This window comes from Corvus hawaiiensis, chromosome 2 (assembly GCF_020740725.1).
Source record: "Corvus hawaiiensis isolate bCorHaw1 chromosome 2, bCorHaw1.pri.cur, whole genome shotgun sequence".
Taxonomy (NCBI): Eukaryota; Metazoa; Chordata; class Aves; order Passeriformes; family Corvidae; genus Corvus; species Corvus hawaiiensis.
In genome coordinates this window covers 51099029-51119765 of record NC_063214.1, presented here as the reverse complement: position 1 = coordinate 51119765, position 20737 = coordinate 51099029, and the positions used below count along the sequence as shown (strand labels likewise).

The following is a 20737-nucleotide window of genomic DNA, read 5'->3' as shown; positions in this document are numbered from 1 at the left end:
TAGTTACCATCAACCATATTTTATCTCTGTTTCAGCCTGATGAAAGCTGTTGGTCTATTATGTTTTTATGCTCTGAACACACTCCAAAAATTTCCTTTCACTGCTGTCACTCAATTACTGCCAACTTGGGGCAATGTAACTTATTAAAGGCTTGCACACTGCCTAATACACAGACTTTTCTCACTTCCACTGGAACTGAATTCAAGCTGAATAAAAAAAATTAACTACACTTTCCAGGCCAACTCTTTCACTCCCTAAAAATGTACGTCGGGACAAGCTGCAGGGTGTGACTTTCTGTACTAAGCCTCCAAGCAAGGAAAGGTGAGTATCATAGGCAAAAATATTATTATAGCAGGAAAATCTACCATGTCCAATATCATTGACACATCATTCAAAAGTATAGTAACTAACTTAATTCATTAAAACAAACAGTCTTGAAGAAATAGATTTCCTGTGGGTTTTACTACAGCAGCAAGTACCCTGTCCAAAGGTTAGGATGACTCTGGATGCTGTGGGCACATCAGAGCAGGATCAAATGCAAGAGGAGAGCTCTGAAACTGGTTTTTAGGTACTATGTTATCCCATATATAATTCCACCTCCCTTTTAAATTCAAAGTTCTGCCTCACAAGTAAGGATTTTGAATGTGTAATAAAAACCCGAGTACCATCTTTGCTCAGTAGTTTTGTTGGCGCAGTTTCCGCAGGGTGACAGGCAGTACAGTACAGCAGTACTGTAATCTCATACATACCAAAACTTTCACACAAAGGCAGAAAATTGCCTTACTGTACTCTTTGGTTTGCATGCAGTTGTGCTAACCCTTGCCATTTCCTTTAAAAGCCCTATTTTGCTGTTATTTTTCATTTAAGTAATACTTCCATATCACCCTACTTGTATGGATTAATTGTCAACTCCTCCCTGTTCTGGATTAAGAAGAAGTACCAAAGGTGAAAAGCCCACATAATTTACTACTATGCACTTTCCAGTGGTTGCATGGGCTTTACTTGTATTTACGTGTTAGAGCACTTTTGTGCACAGAACAAATACAGTATTTCAAACTATACCCCAAATACCTTGTTTTGTGTCACTCATGCTCAGAGTAAGACAGATGAAGTCAGGAGATCATAAAGAACAAGCTTTTACACGGGATAACTGTGTCCTATTCGTAAGTTTATTTTAAAATAACTCCTCAGATAAGAATTACTCAAAGGCCTGTTTTCTTATCATCTTTTCCTCTACATCATGAATATAGATCATTCATACAGAACATAGCCTTTTCTTTGTACAGCAGACTGGAGTGAAAACACTTATTATGGCTATTTCCTGTATTTTGAACAATCCATACTCCTATCTTTCACAGTATTTTATACTGTGATAACTTTTCCACAACCTAACAAGGTATTTAGCAGTAAAAAATCCAACAAACTAAAGTGCAAACTGCATTTAAGTGTTTCCAAAATCATACCCTAGGGTTTTTACTAAATCCTACTGCAGGATTTTTCTTGAAAATCTTACTTTAAAGGTACATTTGTGATCAAAGAGATTCTGGTCCTCCATACTTCTCTCAGGTCAGAATCACAAGGTATGCTGGTATTTTTTCCACCCGACTAGTGCAGCTCATCACCTTTATGGCAGGAATTAGATCTGAAGTTTCTAGCATGCCTTTCCTCTGTAGAACTCTTACCTCTATTTGTATTTACATATATGGATATGAGAGTTCCTGCAGTCAGTTTAGTGTAACTACTGCATGGCAATGCACTGAGATGACTGAGTTTGCCTTCAAACAGTGAAGGATTACTTACATTACTCTTTCCAGCACCAGAATCAGGTATCTGGCCATCTTGGAAAGCCAGCACATGAAAAAACAAGTTAGTAACAAAAGAACGAATTTATAGCTACAGAAAAGAAAGAAGTCTAATAGTCTGCCCATCAGCCGATATATTTTCATCCCCCAGTGTGCAATATATAGATATATGCAGATAGATATAAGTAATCATCTACAAATTATATTCCTCAATTTATTACTTAAATTACACCATTCTACTTCAGTTATCAATTTACTTAAATTACCTGGATTTTTAAAAAGACAAAATATTTCTAAGCTTGGAAAAAGGCAACAGAAGTATTTCAGCATTTGGCCCTGGCTGAACTATCAATACATTTCTCCCAGAACACATGCCCTCCTCTATTTGACATTCGCTTTTCATGACATTGAAAGAAATGGTCTGTTTTGATACCATATCTTTTTACCAAAGGTACCTGAAAAATGCTAACAGATACAAAGGTTACTTGAGGAAACTAGCAAAGAACCAGCATGTCCAGGTAAGCTTTGTATCCTTAAGCAATCACACAGAATCAACAGACCAACATAAGCTTTTTTTTTAATTGCAAAACATGCAACACAACTTGCATTTTTTAAACTATTTTTTCCTAGAGACTGTAGAAGCCATGCTATCATTTTGCATATCTACAACTCTAAAGTACCACTTTGTTTCCAGTTTAGAAGTCAGTATGCAATATGAAGACACATGTATTTCTGGGGCTGTAATTAAATGTATATTCCACCAGACAAGGACAAACTTCCCAAAGGCACAGAAAAGGCCTGAATTGGTTTCACATCCTGTAAGGTAAAGATGCAAATGGTTATACAGATCAGTTCTGAAACATTCTATTTGAAGGGCTCCAGGGGAATGAGGAGAAAAGGAAACAAAACCAGTTCTGTTCACATTTACAGCATTTGTAGCCATACAAAGAAAACCTCCAAGTTACTTTTGGATTCAAAATCCGAGTTTCCCTTTTGCAACAGTTTTCACTGCCTGTTAACTGGTCCAAGATTGCCGGTTAAAATTATTCCATGTTACAATGATGTAGAAATGTCAGGAAAAAAAGTCTGCTTCCATTGCTTCTTGTGTCTGACAGTTCTGCAGCAGATAAGGCAAAAATATCTCACTAAAACATCAATAATCATGTAATGCAATTTCATGCCTACAAATTCTCATCTGTGTTGCACTTGTCTGCCCCTAACATATCTGGTGGTACTTCAATAAGCAGTCTTACTTTTTCCATTTATTTTCTGCACCTTGTACTTCTTTCATTTAGAAGTCTACAATGATTTCAGAATGCCAGTTTCAGAAACTTTACCTGCACTTCCTCTAGGCAATAACACTGTCTGAGTACTTGTGCCTGAGTTTGGTCATATTATTGGCTTGGTAAATTAGCAAAGCTCCCCTTATAATACATATATTGGTTCACCTTGACTTTCCCTTTAAACTTTGGACAGAGATTGTATTTACTCTAGTTTCAAAACAAGATATATTCATTAATAGAGAAAAAAATTGTCATCAGTATTACTGCCAGTTTTAAACATGAAGGTTGTGAGACTACACAGGATTAATTATTTTGAGAATTGTTTATGGAAAAGAAATACTGAACTAAAAAGAAGAAAAACTAAATTTAGGTTCCACCAGACAAAAGATAAGTGAGTACCCCAGACACACTGATATAGTCAGACCTTTTGGAAACACCTACCAAAGATAATGAAAGGCTACAAAAAAATTACAGATAGGGTTGGGCTTGACAATCAAGCAAATGGGGCTTTAAATGAAGGCAGCAGTCTGAGACACAGATTTGAAAATCCTGTACCTGGAATAGATATTTCTGACCTTTCCTTTCACCCCTAGTTTCATTTATATCAAGAAAATAAATGAGCTTTTCACTTGCAATCAAAAAAATATCCATCAAATCTTCCCCTATTTAGCACTCCATCTTGTTATAAATTGGAATCTAAATTTATGTGGTAAAAGATTATCAAATACCTTTTAGGACTGATTTAGCATTTTTGCTAAACACCAGTTCTTGGATAAAAATTTTTAAGCGTTATCTGTTGATCTCACAGGCTGCATAAATCTTGGGAGTCTGTACTATTCTTTCACAACCCTTACTTAAAACTTGTTAAATGGCCTTACATTTTCTTATAAGTCCTAAGATTACAGATGATCAAACTGTAAAAAGCTATGAAAGATTACATTCAGATTCAAAAATTGCTTGAAGGGACACAGCCTGTGAATTAAAAAAAATAAAATCTTTTTACTTTCTTTAAAGATTGCCAATTTCCAAAATCATCAGGAAGTCTTGCAGTGAAGGCCCAAATACAACTGGAAGAATAGACTGAGAATTTTAATTTATATTTTCCATTTGATGTCAGTACTTAGCACCTTCAGCACAGAATAAAAGATATAGGGCTAATCCAAGAGAGGTCTAAAAATACAAATCTCTGTAAAATTTTAATCCTATAGAATTGACAGTTTTTTAATATCTTAATGCTTGGGTATCTCTTTCTAGAAATATTGCCATGACACAAATGTTTCATACCAAAGTCTGTAACAACTGATGATCCAGTAGAAGTATATCTTTCATTTTTTGACCACACAGCTTCTAAAAAGATTTTCAGGAATACATCACCTTTTCCCTCAGGAAAAGAAAATGGTACCATGTCATAACTCTCATCATACTGCAGTCAAGATACATTGCAAAAATGTCCTGCTGCAGTTCAAAGACTGGATATTTCACTGCTTCCTTCACATTGTTCCTTATTCCTTAGGAGCTATTTGATCTTTCATATTCATCTCACACCTGCTCCCACATAGGCACCCCTTGCACCTGGCATCTCTTGATTCATCATGAGCTGGATTTTAGACTTTGAAAGAGCATTAATTGAATTTTTCAAGACAAATCAAATGGTGAAGATACAATACATTCACAGAATGGCTGAGGCTGGAAGGCATCGCTGGAAATCATCTGCCAGCTTGTTGAGGGTGTGCTCTGTCCCATTGTTCAGGTTACCAGTGGTGATGTTAAAACAGCACTTAACTCAGAATCAGCCCTTGGGACACTCCACCAGTGAATGGTGGTCAGCTTAACTTTCTGGCACTGATCAGAATCCTTTTAGCTCTTCAACTCATCCAGTTGTCGATCCCCTTCACTGTGCACTTCCTGGTGTGTACTTCATTAGCTTGTCTACAAGGATGGATGGGATGCAGAGTTGAAAGCCTTACTAAAGCAGGTAACATCAACTGCTGTTGTCCCATCCATCGCACCAGTCTTTGAAGGCTTTCAGGCTGGCCAAGCACAATATTCCCTTCATAAAAATCCATGCTGACTACTCTCAATCACCTTGGTATCTTCCAAATGTTTGAAAATGTCTTCCAGGAGGATGTGATCCATCACCTTTCCAGTGATCGAGGTGAGAGTAACTGCAATGTAATTTCCCAGACTCTCCTTGAAGGCTGGAGTGACATTTGCTTTCTTCCCCTCAGGAACGTCCCCTGATGGCTATGACCTTTCAAAGAGTGGTCTCACAATTATTTGCATATATAAATATGAAGCACATGATTTTATATATCTCTACAGGCTTCTCTATGGTGAACTCAAAGATCTCTCCCTGCTTTTCTAACTAGAAGGCTGGTAGCACTGCAACAATATGCTCTATTTCTACCTTTAAATCTGCATTTGTACAAAATTGACAGACATTACCCAGTCAAAAGTTTGACCTAACAGGCTGTTTTCTTCAGGTTTTTTTGGCTATTGTTTGTTTTTTTTATCACTGCTATGAGCACCACCTACTAAAATTTTGCAGTCTCTTTTGATCACGTCTACATTTTCATTACTTACTGGTTTGAAAGTTTAATCTAGTACACTAAGAAAGTGCTCAGAAAGGCAGGCAAGGGAGTAGTCATGCTCCCTGTAAATAGAAACATTAAGAAACACTAAATAATATTATTTTTAGCTATGGAATATTTAGAACTATAGTACAGTACAACTCACAGGAAAGCATGTAATTATAAGCATATGCAAGAAAATAAAGTTCTGCCAGACACACTGTTCTTTTGTGATCTCATTAAAGTACACACCTAATGAAAAACACCTTGGAAACAAAAATCTTGGGAAATGGAACAGCTGACAACCAGAAGAGTGATTGGGTTTGGAATGCTGGGGTTTTTTTTTCCTCCTCTGAAAGCAAATCATCAGCAAGCCATTATAATACTTTTTGGGAAATAACACCTATCACTTGTTGATCTACTTGAAGTACAAAATCACCCTGAATTTTAAAGCTGCAAACTTATTTCTAGTAATGTGCACTACTACTACTTTCTTCTTTTCAAGGATTTAGGTTCACTCCTTCAAATGACCACAGCTTTGGAAGCTTTACACAAAGACAAAAGGGCATTCCTGTATTTCTGAAGTAATCCTTAAATATTGACAGGGAGACATCCTTGGATTCTGAAGTTCTAATGAGGAACATGGTTAATTGCCAAGGTAAAAGTTCCATATATTTAACTTTGCCTAAAGCACACATTTAATTGATTCACTTTACAGAGCCTGGAGAGTTACTAAGATCCTGTCTACAAAAAAAGACTCTTGCCGTGGCTTTTCCTCATTCATTGTTAAAAGAACATCTTTAATGTTCTCACTAATCCCAAAGCTGGTAGCAGGTATCCTTGGGAAGAGCCCAGATCTCAGAAAGCCATGTGCCAACTGTATTAAAGCCTGACTGCCTCAAAGCTTATTAAAAGCCAGTGCTCATCCCAGAGCAGCCCTTTAGCTGAGCTGTACACTAGAAGCGCCTTCACCAGACTGCACTGGCACCAGTGCCAGTCTGCAAATGCTCACAAACACAGTGACACAATCCCAGACTAACTAGGACACGGATGTTATTGACAAAGGCTAGGAGACTGTTAATTCTTTTGGCAAGAGATAGGAGGAGGAGAATGGGAAGCAGAAGCCCAGCACTCTGTTCCCCACTTCCATACCTCACTTGCCAAGTGTCAATTCATATGTTCAACACCCACTCACACCATGCACAAAGAAATGGGCCTGGGAATGTAGTCTGAAGATTTAGGAACAAAAATAATTTTATACTAATGTCCCAGCTGCAGTACTACAAGACATATGAGATTTCCTCTAGGTTTTTTTGTTTGGGTTTTTTTGGGGGTGGCAGTGGTATGCTTTTAAGCACTGCTGCACCATGGAAGTATTTTAAATAGCTTTGATGCCAACTCCATTATTAAATTGCAGACTAACTTTCTTACTGTCACTACACAGAAGCTGTGGAGGGGTGCTCATCTCTTACCTGAGACTGGATCCTGACTGTGTAGACAGGACTACTACCAAAAAAATTAAATAGAAATGCACTTCCAAACGCTAACAGGCATGGCTTAAAAGTTACTGTACCATGCAAAGGCACCTCTATTTTAAGCCCGTTACTTGAAAAAGCATGCTGCAAAGTGCATCCTGTCTTTTCCCTTGCTGTTGAGGTTGCATATTGATGAAAACAGATCTATGGCAAATCTTCTGCTTATGCTTATTTTTAGTGTGGAATAAGAACCTTGAGTAAAGGAGGAAGTCCAATAGCTGCATATTATAAAGTGGAAAAAAATACTCAGAAAAGAAATCAGCAAAATGCAGTATGTTTCAAGCATGCTTGATAACTAAATTCAAAATATTATTAAAACCATAATTGATGCACTTTACAGTAATTATATGAAGTGTTCTTATTTCCTTCCTGCTATAGTCAGAGTATGAATAAACAATCTGCTTTCAATTGCTCTCAGCCATGAAATTTTAAAAAGCTGAAGAATACGCAAGTCAAATAAGAAATTTTAAAAGGGCTGGCATTTATTTGTTGAAAACTTTAACTGGTATGTTTCAAAGACTTATGGAAAAGCCAACTACTCAAGCACAGTAGTATTCAAGGCAGTATTCAAAGGTAAATACAATCAACATCTCCCTTGCTCTGATGGAAACGGTGAATTGGCTTTCATGTACCCAGTGAAAGAAAAACAAACAGAGTCAAGTATTTAAGTTACTGAGAAGATTTGCACACATTTCCTTTGTAAAAGACTCACCATGACTACAAAACCCACAATAGACAATTATTGTCTTCCAACAGATTTTACTGTTTCATACAGAATACAGTCACTTTATACAAACCTTACATGAGTTGAGATTCCTTGATTCCAACATTGTGAAGACAAATTTCAGTCTAAGTTAATGTGATTTTAATAGCCACCAAATTTTACTGCCTGGCTTGTAGATGCTAACAGGAAAGGAGTTGCTTTATGACATATTTTGTTTCTGGTTAGAGAAGTCCAAATCCTAAAAAACCTCCAAAAAACTACCTACGTGAAAGCTAACTTCACTAAGACATCTTAAAAAAAAAACACCAAAAAAACCCCAACAGGAAACCAACCCAAACCTATAAAACTGCACTTAGATGGAAGATAATTATACAGATAATTCATACCCATTTTAAAAAATCCTTATCCTATGAGAGAATAACAGATTTTTCTGCCAAGTACTATACTCTTTAGCTTCCTACCACCCCCAAGCACGATCACTCTTATAATAGTGTATGACATGAAAGCAAGCATGTTACTTAAGCAGCTTTGTGGGTGTATCTAAATCCAGGAAAACATAAAACATCTAGAAACTACAGCAATACCTATCATTTTAAAGGCACAGTAGGAAAAACATAGTAAATCTCTCCAGCCATCCAATCTGGAGTTAAAACTGGTGATTTAACACTGATATTCCTGACGAAAAACGTTACAGGTATCCTGGAATAGAAAATCACATCTAAGCATTAATGTCAGTTATTCTGCTTTGAATCAGAATACATGTGTTAGTGGAGTCCCAATTCTCAAGCTTAACACATAGGCCCCTCCCTTCCCAAGACAAAACACTAAGTAGAATCCCTTCTGTTTCTGTTCCAGGTTATTTCCAGACCCTGATAAAAGAAAGCAAGCATTGGCAGGTACAATTCTGTCATTTGGTCTGCATGAAACATGTGCCTTCTGAATTCAGCTCAAACTGGACATTTCAAAATAACAAGTCTGAAGGTTTGCATGGACAAGGTGGCACAGGCAGCCCCTGTACTGCTCTTACAGGATTCTCACCGACACAGCTTGACAAGGTTCCGGTGGAAAGACCTCTCATTCTCTGCCTCAAGCTTTTGGTCTCTTCCTCAGATTATCAAAAGATAGCCAATTGTGATGGGTGGATTATCTGCTGGAAGAAAACTTCATGCTGAACTGAGACCACCAACTCATTTCAGAGAAAATAAGATGGCAGTAGTTTTTTTTGCAGTTGCCAACTTAAACTGTATTTGAGCTACAGACCTAGATGTGAAAGGCTCTGTAATAAATTACCAATCTCCTGAGCCATCCAGTTAACAACATGCACGATTTTCTTTTAAGTGTAATTTTAAGTTCGTAAGTTTTCCAAAACTGTAGAAAGTAAAACATCAGAAAAATTTAGATGCTTGATGACAAATCATTTGCTTCCTGTATGCCTCTTAAAAATATAACAAAGTTGTCTAAGTAGTAACATGCACTATGTATTTTTATATTATGTTTAGCTCCAGTACTTCATGAGTCATGACAAAGCCACCAGAATCTTTTTGATTTTTTTCCCCTCAGTGCTGAGGCTTTGGTTCTATTTCTAAAACCAGGAGCAAATTAAAACCATCCATAAAATCACTGCAATAAAGCAAAGTTTCCTTGCATTTCAGTTCTGAAAATGCTATTTATCAGAGGTATACCTTTTTCCTTCAGTTTACATGGAGACACTGGCATTCTGTAAAAGCACTTATCAGGCATGAAAATAGATGACAAATAAGTAGTCCTTGACCACATTTCCAGGAACACTATTAAAGCTATTTCAAAGATAAAAGGTGACTCTGGAGGAGCAGTAAAGAAGCCAGACTTATTTCACCAAACATGGAATATCATTGGTAATACTGACTCATAGGAATGAAAGGTCATAGGAATGATACCTCTAATCACTGGAATTTCACTCGTGCATGAGAATATTGTACATAGGCGGTACACTCAGAAGTAAATTGAAAAAAAGAATGCTATCCAAGAATAGGAACTACAGACAAGTGGATCAAGGAAACTAGCCAATTTCAAGACAACAGACAAAAAAGACCACTTAGCTGTGGGCATATTTTGAAGGAAAATATATAAGAATTGGTGAGATTCACCAGTTGAAAAGAATTTGCTGGTTAAAGACACTAACCCAGGTTAAAAATGTTTTCCTTATATTGTAGTTTGGATAAACATTCGTTTACTTGCAGAAATCATCTTAAGTTGTCATGGCTATACTGCTGGTAGATTATAAACGTTAGGAGAAAATCAGGGCTTTCAAAAGTTACTTTCCGACGTTAAACTGATAATTTCAGAAAAAACCTTTTTTCAGCCATTCTTACAGCCAATCATTCTCCCCCACCTATACCAAAGCTGTATTTAGTTATTTATCTTGCCTGCAGTGATACTACTAGAGGCATTTTCCGTACCTCAATGTGCCTGTTATTTAAATGAACCCATTTAAAATAGTTTATTTAGAAAATCAAAAAACAAAACCAGCCATCTGATACACCTGCTCTCATAAGCATATCAGATCACAGCCAGCTTATAAACTTCACTCTACTAATCAAGGCTGTCTTACTGCAGTATAAAAATATGTATTAGTACATGCTCTTAGCACAAAGGTTTTTGCTTCCCAGTGGTTTTCCATTAAAAAAAAAACAACAATCCTTGCCCTCAATCATCATCCCAGTGCTAAAACCCATTGCAGATCCACTTACCAAATCCCTGTGTAACACCCAGTTAGCATGCAGGTAGTGAATACCATCTAGGATCTGATACAACAGCGACTTCACCATTCCCCGAGGTAACTGAACTGGTTTCTTGTTTGCTTTAGAAGCCCTGTGAAACTTGATTATATGCTGTAAAGAGGAAAAAAGAAATGAAAATAAAAGAAGTGCAATGTTTACACAACAAGATTGCCATCAACTCCTTACACAGACTTCTTCAGGTTTTTTCAACCTTTCACGATTTGTTTTCCAAACTAAAAAATTAATACTGTACTAGGCAAAGTGATCACTGTCCCAAAGCAATCTCTCAAAAATTAAATTGGTAGTTTTATCCCAGCAGACAGCTAAGCCCTGCAAAGTATGAAGAATACAAAACCAATATGACCATCAACACAAATTTCCTTGTAGATCACTGATCTTGAAAGTTTTAGAGGCATTTTCATTTGGGGAGTCTTTTTGTTAAGACAGGCTGATATCCTGTACCTCACAGAATTACAAGCGTATTACCTCCTACATTATTTCACTTTCAGGTCTTCTCCTACAGTAATAATGACTGTAACATTCGAGACCTAATGCCAAGCAGAAATTTTTGCAAACTGTATTAGGAATTCTATACATTTAAATCAGAAGCCCAGATGTATTCCTTCTTTATTTACTATACCCTTACAGCACAGTACTCTCAAAACAGAAGCTGTTGACAGATCAAGTCTACAAATCTATCCATCTGAAAGTAAGCCACCAAGTCAGACACAGAAAAAGAACCTTTAGCAATTCTAAGTTTATACACAAGCTATGATGTCTGGCACCAAGGAGGAGCCCAAAAGGACGTGTTGTCTTAGCACTCAAGTCCCAGGTGTCACTAAGTTCAACAGCAAGGAGTGCCACAGTCATGGTAACCATTTCCAGGTTTGCCTCCTTCAAACAGCCCAGATCTTGTCTACCAAAACCTGGCACCAAACTTCTATCATGTGCTCTTCCTACGTTCATGACCCCTCATGTTCCAGGTGCCAGCTAAGTAACCCAACTACCTAACACCCTTTGGCAAACTGCCTTTCCTCTCCTGCTGCAGCCCAGCTCCATACAGCCTGCCCTCCTTTGCTTCAGGCAGCAAGCTTGGCTTTCCTGTGAGCAACAGGCACATTTCTGCCCTGACAATGGTAAAAATGGAGATGCACAGAGCAAAGAAGCATTGATGAAAAGGTGACAGTCCCTGCACCATCAGCCAAGCACCACACGCACAAGCATCCCTCAGCCTGAGCCACATGCTTCACCTCCTCTCACCTCCCACTTCCACCAACTCCAAAACAAGTGTTATTTTCACACAGTGGACAGAGAGAAGTGAATCTTCAGAGACAGATAGAAAAACAGATGGTTGTCCTAGACTTTTTTTTGTTCCTGCTCTAATACACTCTGTATTATCTGGCCCTTTCCCAGTCTTACTTGAGACCTGCTGTGCTAAACACAGAGCTGGAGCACTTGATCCATAGCTGGCTCTCTGGGGCACACAGGAAGCCCAGTTACAGCAACTAAGTCTCTCACATCCCAATACAGTGAACATCCAGGAGCTGGTACAGCTGGGGAATTCTGAAGTTCATACAGGTATATGCATGTAAGCATAAAGGTCAAAATTGAGGGTCATTCCTAAGTTACTTATGTACAAACCAGTGTTTCATTAACAAAAACGCTTCTGTGGTGATTTAGGTTAAGTACAAAGCAATGCAGAAATGTATAAATACAAACAAGGACAAGTCATAGTCAATCATCCTAACAAATATGAAGCCTTGTAGCACATTTTGAAACAAAAAACCCCTCAGACCTTCTTAAACCTCTGTAGCTTAGCATATCATTAATATGGGGGAGCAGTGAGAAGAGGAGTGCTCTTAAGTTTTCCCTCATACTGAAATGAAAACAAAACAAAACAACTTCACTCCCTCAGGATGTTGTTTCTGTTTATCAGCCTTTAGAATGTCTCAACATTGCAGCTGTTGGTAACTTTTTAATCTCCAATTTTATTTTGGTAACAAAACCTCAATACCAAGTATCAGAACTTCCAAGATATTTAACTGTAAGAAAATATCTTTCATTTAGCTTAACAGAAAGAAAACTGACACACTAGGGTTTTAGGCAAATGCTACAGAATAATTCCCAACTACAAGGAACACCATTTTCCAAAGAAATTAGTTTTACTTTGGTTTGTGCTAAGTGACATGCTGATGAAAAAACAACTCATGACTCATACTGTGCAATTCTCACATGTACACATTCATAAAAATTTCCACCGTGTTCTAAATTGTTTCTGTTGCATTCTTGGATGCAAATCTTAGCATCTTTTAAGATTAGTATTTGTAGCATTGAGGGCAGTGCTCCAAATCTGTGTCAGCATTAATTTGAGGCACACACACCTTTTTTCAGGGAGGTCAAGGCTACATTATATTTTTCAGTTTTTATCATGTTACTTTATTTTTTCAAGCATTCTAAATGGATATTAAGCTTACAAATATTCGAGTTAACACAGGAATACAGTATATATCTTAAAACAAATTTACTTTGCCTGCAAGAGGTTTATATTTTAAAGCTGTATCTTGCAATTAGGAATAAATCGCTTTCCTCCCAAATACACAGAATTTCTGCAGACGAGTTGAGTAAAAATTCTTCCCACTGAAATATATGAATTAAATATACAGTGTCACTACTCTCATTTCATGCATGCATGGATAATAATGCAACTAAAACTCTGAACTGTCCTATTCAGAAAATAAGTTTGTCATTTTTCAAAGGCAATTCACTTGCATAATCAATTACATCTTCCTGCACCCTACTGTAGCTGTAATGGGGGTTTATATCTACATTTAAGTAGACTTCTAGCTACTGAGAGCTCATTTCTGCAGATTTTTATCTTTTTCAAGAGATCACAGGTTAGCTGTCCATTGCTTTTCCTTTAGTACTGAAAATGCTTCCAACAAACATGTAGGAAATAGCTATACTGTGTTTTAAAAATGATGTGTCTCCCCTGACCTCGTCCCTTTGCTGCAACTAAAACTCTAAGCCTGGTACCTACAAACAATTCACCTTACCCAGAGGTCATGCTCAGCGTAGTCAAAGAGAAGCCACACTTTCCTATCAGCATGAGAAAGGAACACCTTTTGCAGAGAAATGACATTTGGATGCTTGAGCTCCCGCAGCAACTGCAAAAGAAAAAGTCCACAACAGTTATATCCATACATCCAGAGCTGGGATACTTACAACACAAGCAACAAAAGTTGAAATCTGCAAGCCATAGAAACCCACATTTTTTCATGAAAGAACCAGTCATTAGTTTCAAACCAAACCTGAAAGTGGGTCATAACCCCCTCACGGCATTCACTTCCTACTCATGTTCTAAAAGCTGAAGTCTATGTAAAACCTCACTATTATCCAGGACCAAGATGACTCTGCAAACAGCCAGCTGTGGCATCTGCCCTTTCACATAGGCTGTAATCTTCAACAGTCCCATTTGGAGTACGCCATTTTCTCCTCACTCCCAATTACTGCAGTCATTTGAGACTGAATGGGATGGCTCATGTACAGCTGCCAATGCAGTCAGCTAAACCAAGGTGTGGGTTTGTAAGGTGGGCTCTGCTGATCTACAAGGTCACAACTCTATACAGAAGAGGGTCCAGATTTTTGGCACAACATAGATTACAGCAGTTAGTACATTCACAGAAGCCACCCACAGAAAAACACCCACTTCAAGAGAAAACTATTCTGGATGCATAAAGGCTGGTGAAAGGTAACCTGGTACAAAGCTCTTGAGCTGAAACAAATCAGGCTTCTAACAGCGGAGACAGCCATGGCAAAGGGACACACCTAGAACTTCTTTCAGCAGCAGTGACCCGCTAAACCAGCTCAGCTGCTCCAGAAACTATAGTTGACCCCACCAAAAGGAGAACAGATGAGATACAGCACAACAACTGAATACAGACAGCATCAGCCTATTTGAGCTTTACTGGTCATGTTACAATCATACTGTACTCACTCCATTGCTAAGGAAGAAACAAAAGCTTTGTCTAAGCAAACTTGTGACTACCCAAAACTAGTCAAATGCTTGCCAGTTCAGTGTGCCAAAAATGACAACTTTTATTAAAATGATTTTTATTAAATGAATGGTTAGGGCTTTTTCTTTTTTTAAAAAAAGCCAAGGGAAAATTAAAGGACTCTTTGAATACAGAACTTACTTCTGAAACAATCTGTTTTCAATAAAATATAATTTTTCCACTACACAACAGAGGAAACAAAAAAAATCATTCCTTTCTATTGATACTATTGATACCTTTGTCATATGTGCTAAAATTTTACTGCTACTGAGACAGTAAAATGGAAGCGTATATCTATGTTCGTTTCCTTCTCTCCTATTTCATTTGAGACAGACTCGCATTATGACTCACTGACCAGTCAGTGAGGCATTTCTTGAGTAAAAAACCTATAGCTCACAAAGCTTTTACCTTAAGTATGAGCCCAAACAGGGACACAGTGTAGAGGAGACAAAACAATAGAAATCAATGCAGAAGGCCATAGAATTTGAGCCTAGTAAAACTAAGATTTGTAAAAGCAGCACATCGAGGCACTTTAAGGCAGGATCCACAAGAAGTATGGAACTCTTTAAATGCCTGTAATTCCTACAAAGCGTAAGATCAACATGGGAAAAACCAAGAAATGCTTATTTGCACTTTTTTATCAATTACAGGTGGGGACAGCCTGTGGTAATTTAACCACAGCCAGCAGCTAAACTCCACAGAGCCACTTGCTCATCCCTCTCAGGAAGCCATGAATGGAAGAACAAAAAAGCCAAAAAATTTGTGAGTGAGGTAAGACAGTTTAGTAAGTGAAGGAAAGAGGAATTAAACATCACACCCACAACAAAACAAGAGAAGCAGTGCAAAGGCAATCACATATAACTTCCCACAAGAAGACTGATGCCCAGCCAGTCTCCAAACAAAGGCTACCTCTCCAAAGGGAAGAGGGGCAGGGGTGGGAAACGGAGAAAGCCTGAACACTGTCAGCAATAGCCAAAGCACTGGTGGCTTATCAACACTGCTTTAGTCACAAATTCAACACACTCCATCATACAGGCTGATGTGGAGATTAACTGCATGCCAGACAGGCACAGCACAGCATCAAAGACCAGCCTCTCAATGGTGAATGATGTTGCAGGGTTTAATGATAAACTATTTTTCTATAAGGACTGGCACAATGTTTCTTTAATCAGCAAAAATTCACACATTAAACTTATGCTAAAGATTTTAATTACCTCTACGAGAAGATTACATGACAGTTCAGCAACTATGTGTCCATACTAAAATATTGTATTTCCTGTGGTCTGATGGACACATCTGTACCAGATAAAACAAACTATTCCTTAATGAGAGACACAGATACTAGTCAGAGCTCTAAAAAATAATGTAATGCTCCTTTTTGTCCTTTCTGATCCCATTTTAAGTCTGTCCTACTCCTTATTCCCCAGGTAGCAGCTGTCACCTACTAAAAAAATCCAACCTCTTCACATCAAACGTGATTCAGCTTGGAGAACACACAGAGAACTACTACCAAAGCTGGACACAAATATGAGAAACTTTAAGTAATGCAGCAGAAGGATTCCCTGTCTATATAGCAAGGCAACATAGACAGAATTCTCCTTTGTTTGTTCTAGAGGCAGTCAATACTGCAGACTTTGAGATTCACAGCATTCCTTGCTTTTTTCCTCCCCCATCCACCTTGATCACTCCCCTTCCTGCCTTTTATTTTTCCTCTAAACACCCCAGCAGTCCACTCAAATACCCCAAAACCCCACTATCCTCCTCAAAAATCCACAGCAACCTGCCTTCCTTCTCATCAGTTACAACGTCCCAGCTGACACTCGCCAAGAACACACCTGAGAAGTTCCTTTTGCAGCCCATCACCATTGTGTTAGGAGTTCTGGCCTTTGTTACTGCCACTGACAGCAGCTGTTACTGTCTGCACATCTGTGTACTCAGTTTATCATTCTTGCTAGTTTCTGCCTTTGCCTTTTGTGCTGAATAGCTGTTAAATCCACATTTTTTCAGTCTGCTTAAAAAACCTGATGGGTTCAGTCAAAGCCAGACAGCCACAAGCAACCCAGTGAATAAGACGGCTAACATAGATCAGTAAAACCATCAGAATAAGGAAATGATTGCTGCAGTGGTGACAGATGATTCCTGAATCACTGTCTTGGAAAGGCTGAAACACAGTGACAAATGCAAACTCTGTCTGAAGTATCTGAAAGAGCTCATGCAGATGATAACGCATCACATGGGCTGTAAAGAGCATTTTCAGCAACCTCAGTCTCCACGAACCAGGCCTCTCTAGCCCATAAACCACATGCCTTTCCTACCAGATGACTTGACTTGTGTCCAGCAGCTGACAGAGTTCAAAGAAAGACAGTTCAGACAAAGTAGACTGCAAGAAACATGCTTTGAGTATCAGTATGATGTCTACTAATGATAAAGGCTGTTTTTTGGCCTAATGACTGTTACCTAACTGCTTCTGTCTATTCTAGTTCAGTTCTGTAGAACACAAAGAGAAAGCAGACAAAAATGATGTGTTTGGCTCTTAGTAAACTACCTTCCTTTTCATTTGCATATAACATGATGATTCAAATCTATTTCCTAACATCAGTTAGTCTGGGTACCACCTCATAAAGAAAGGAGATCCAACAGACCTTCAAAGAAACAGAAATCAGCAAATGACGAAAATGCCAATATATCTGTTTTGACTTGAGGGTTAGAAGCCCATTTTGCCCCTGGATGGTCTTGCCCTTGCTTTCATATTGTTCGAGATCCAGCAAGGGAAACAGCATCCCTGTGTGCAGGTCCTGGGCTCACACTAAGGTCCCTCCATCTCCCTCTTGAAATGAAGAAATGCTCATTCTACAGCCATGGGGTAGCTGAGGGACAGTAAATCAAAGCATCCCAATGATTCATAAAATTGTTAAATTGCTTCATGAACAAGGACAAAGTGAAGTAAAACAGGATGTTATTAAATAATCAACAGCAGCACTAAAGGAATCAGGAAAACTGCAGCATGACTAAGGCCAATCTTTTCTTGCACTAACAACAATTATCTTTCACATAAAATATGAGCTGGAGTCAGCACAATTTTTTATGAACACGACCTGCTTCCTCCGGTGATATTCCCACATTTCCTGTAAAGCTCTCCACCACAACACTTCTCATGAGCCCAGACACCACACTCCTCATGTAAGTGAGGATTTCTAGCTCTACTGCAAATGCCATTTCACCCCCGCCCTTGATGCTTGATAATCTTTGTGGTCCGCGGGGAATGTTAACCTGCAAGATGTAGCCCTGCAATACTACCATGCGTACTTCTGTAATTCAAGTTGCACAGGGGACGTTAAGATCAGTTAGTTATCAGGAAAACTTATTTCACCAAAATGCTTGTTAAGCACTGGAACAGGATGCCCAGGGAAATGGTTGTGCTGCCATCTCTGGAGGTTTAAAAGACACACAGATGTGCTGTTACTGAGGGACATGGCTTAGTGCTGGGTTAATGGGTGGACTTGATGATACACATCTTTCCAAACCCAAATGGTTCTAAAATCCTATAATGGAGCACAACTGTTAGAGCAATTTGCCAGGTAATCTGGCCTAGAAGGAGCTTCCCCTATGTCAGGACATTTGCTATTTTAGAAAAAGCAGCTTCTTCCTCTGACCGCCTTCCTTTGAGTGCCATGCAGCACGTTTCTCCCAAGCCTTAGGACAGTCAGAAAACTGGCTACACACAAAGCCATTGGCAGTATCAACCAAACATTCACTTAAGCAAAAGTCACTATTGCATTATCTGGCTAGTTTGATGGCATAAATTCAAACTCTGATCAGAGATGATGATTATCATCTCATGCTTCAAGAAGGCTCACATCAGTTTCACCAAGGGATCCAGCAACAGACATCATATATTAACAGTCATGCCATGGCCTTACAATGGAAAAATGGGTAAGCAGGGACTCGGAATACAAAGCAGATTGCAGTTGATGCAGAGAGGCAACTTTCAGACTGGAAGGCGAATGACAAATTTTACTCATCCTGTAACAAGTAAGGTGCCAGTGGAATTACTGCTACAACAGGTGAGTATAAGCAGCAATAAGACATTACCTGAAACACTATGCATAATTCTGGCCCATTCAGGGAAGATTAATTCCAACTGCAACAGGGCAAAGAAAGCCCAAGCCCACACCCAGAGGAAGGGAGAGCCTAATGCTCAAAGAAAACAAGCAAGCCAAGCCAAAATGCTTATAGCCTGCCAAAACAAAGCAGAGAAGAAACAGTCTCTATCTCTCTCTTTAAAATGAGAGCAGAAAAGAAGAGCTATTTTAACTGACAATATTATGATAAGTACAAATGGGTACAAATTAGTCATGATTAATTTTGGCTTAAAGGCTGAATAATGTTCATAGAGTCATTACTAGAATGAGATTCAGAAACTGCCTTCAGAGATCTCTCTTCCTTACAAGTTTAACTTGTAGCTTGCTAGATTTTTTAAGGTACCATTTGCTTGTCTGCAAGAGCAGGAGTAGAATATGACAACTCCAGAGATGTCACCCAATTCTAAGCCACAAAAATTTGTAAAAAAATTTCCAGCCACTATTCTTAGCTTCCTATGAAACAGTGGAGCTCTACTCAAGTACTTTAAACTTGTTATATAAACTAACCCCCCAATTTTATTATACAACTGCTCAAATCCCAGGCTGGTTTAGCTGCTATGCAGCAGGTTCAAGATCTGTTCACTTCAGTGTAAATACAATTTTAGTTTTACACTCTCACGAGTCAGACATTCCACAGTACTAAAAAAGAACAGAATACCTGCTGAAAGTACATGCTGTTTTCCTTTCAGAAGTGTTCAAATAAAAGCTTACAAAGGCATTGTAACTGCTCACTCTAAGAATTTATTATGAAGCTAACAACACATTTTCGAAGCTCCAGTTCTTCAGACAAAGCAACAATTTCACAAGGTTGTATATTTTATTCTTTTGATTTTTTTAAAGTCCTAAATGTGCAAAAAAGAAGACTGGCAACACAAAATGTCTAGAGGAAAAAAACCCCACATTTCTTTTTAGCTTCCACAATTTCTAAAATAAATTAGTCTTATGTGATGTTACATGCAAGTCAATATTTATTAGCACCTTCTAATTCCAAACACATTTGAAGTATTAGAAGAGATGTTATTAAATGTTCTCTGAAAGTAAGGAGGTGGGTGAAGTACCCAGATGAGACAGGTACTGGATGTCAAGCTTGGACAAATTCTGCTGTTCACAGAAAACATTATGATTCCTAAGGATTCTAATTACATTTAGTCGGTATCTTTGTCCCACTGTCACAGAACTAAAAATAGTGCTACCCTCCCTTTAGACAAAATCTCTCAAGAATATTGTTTTCAGATCAGTAATGTAGCTTGTACTCAGTCACAACTTATATTTTACATACCACGTTAGTATTAAACTAAAGCATTTGAGAATCATTAAACATGCCAAAAAGAGTCAAATCAGACATCAAATTCCTCCGTACTTTGTCACCTTTCACTACATGGAAAGATTGCCAAGAAACCATAACATGCCCTCTGACGTGAGGAAGACATGCAGTCATCTAAGTGATTTCTGTGTTTGGTCTTTCTTGTGGGCAACTGTTAGCCTGGAAGGAACATGACAGCCCCCATAACCTGAGGAACCTACACCCAGCTGTTGTTCATTGCCACACAGCTGGTTCAGAATCTCTTCAGGCAAGCTCACTGGGAGAGTTATTTGTTCCTTGCCAAGAGAAGGAAGGTGTTGAAGAGAGTAAATCCTGGTGTCACCCAGTTTCGGCTTCTGCCTCATGGGGTTCCTCTGGTTGCTGCAGAGATCACAGTCAGACTGGCTATGAAAGAGCCCTTACACCCTTCTTCCATCCCTTCCACTGGCAGAGGGAAGAGAGACCTGATAGCCACATGGTGACACACTGTTGTCACCCAGGGCACGGAAGGCCCAGTGTGTGAAAAGGACCAATTACTCTCCAGAGGAGCCTCCTCCACCAAGTTCA

At 38.5% G+C, this 20737-nt stretch overlaps 1 protein-coding gene across 4 annotated transcripts in view; it reads right to left on the bottom strand.

Moving 5' to 3' along the window:
* CDK8 (cyclin dependent kinase 8) overlaps positions 1-20737 on the bottom strand; it is a 75127-nt gene that overhangs the window by 26970 nt on the left and 27420 nt on the right. For 3 of the 4 annotated variants that reach the window (XM_048294934.1, XM_048294933.1, XM_048294932.1), the window contains exons 3-4: positions 13727-13837; positions 10644-10784 (exon numbers count right to left, since the gene is read on the bottom strand). In XM_048294934.1, the coding sequence (XP_048150891.1) occupies positions 10644-10784; positions 13727-13837 (252 nt within the window). Of the gene's footprint in view, positions 1-10643; positions 10785-13726; positions 13838-20737 lie in introns of those variants that run through there. The other variant, XM_048294936.1, reaches the window with a different exon arrangement.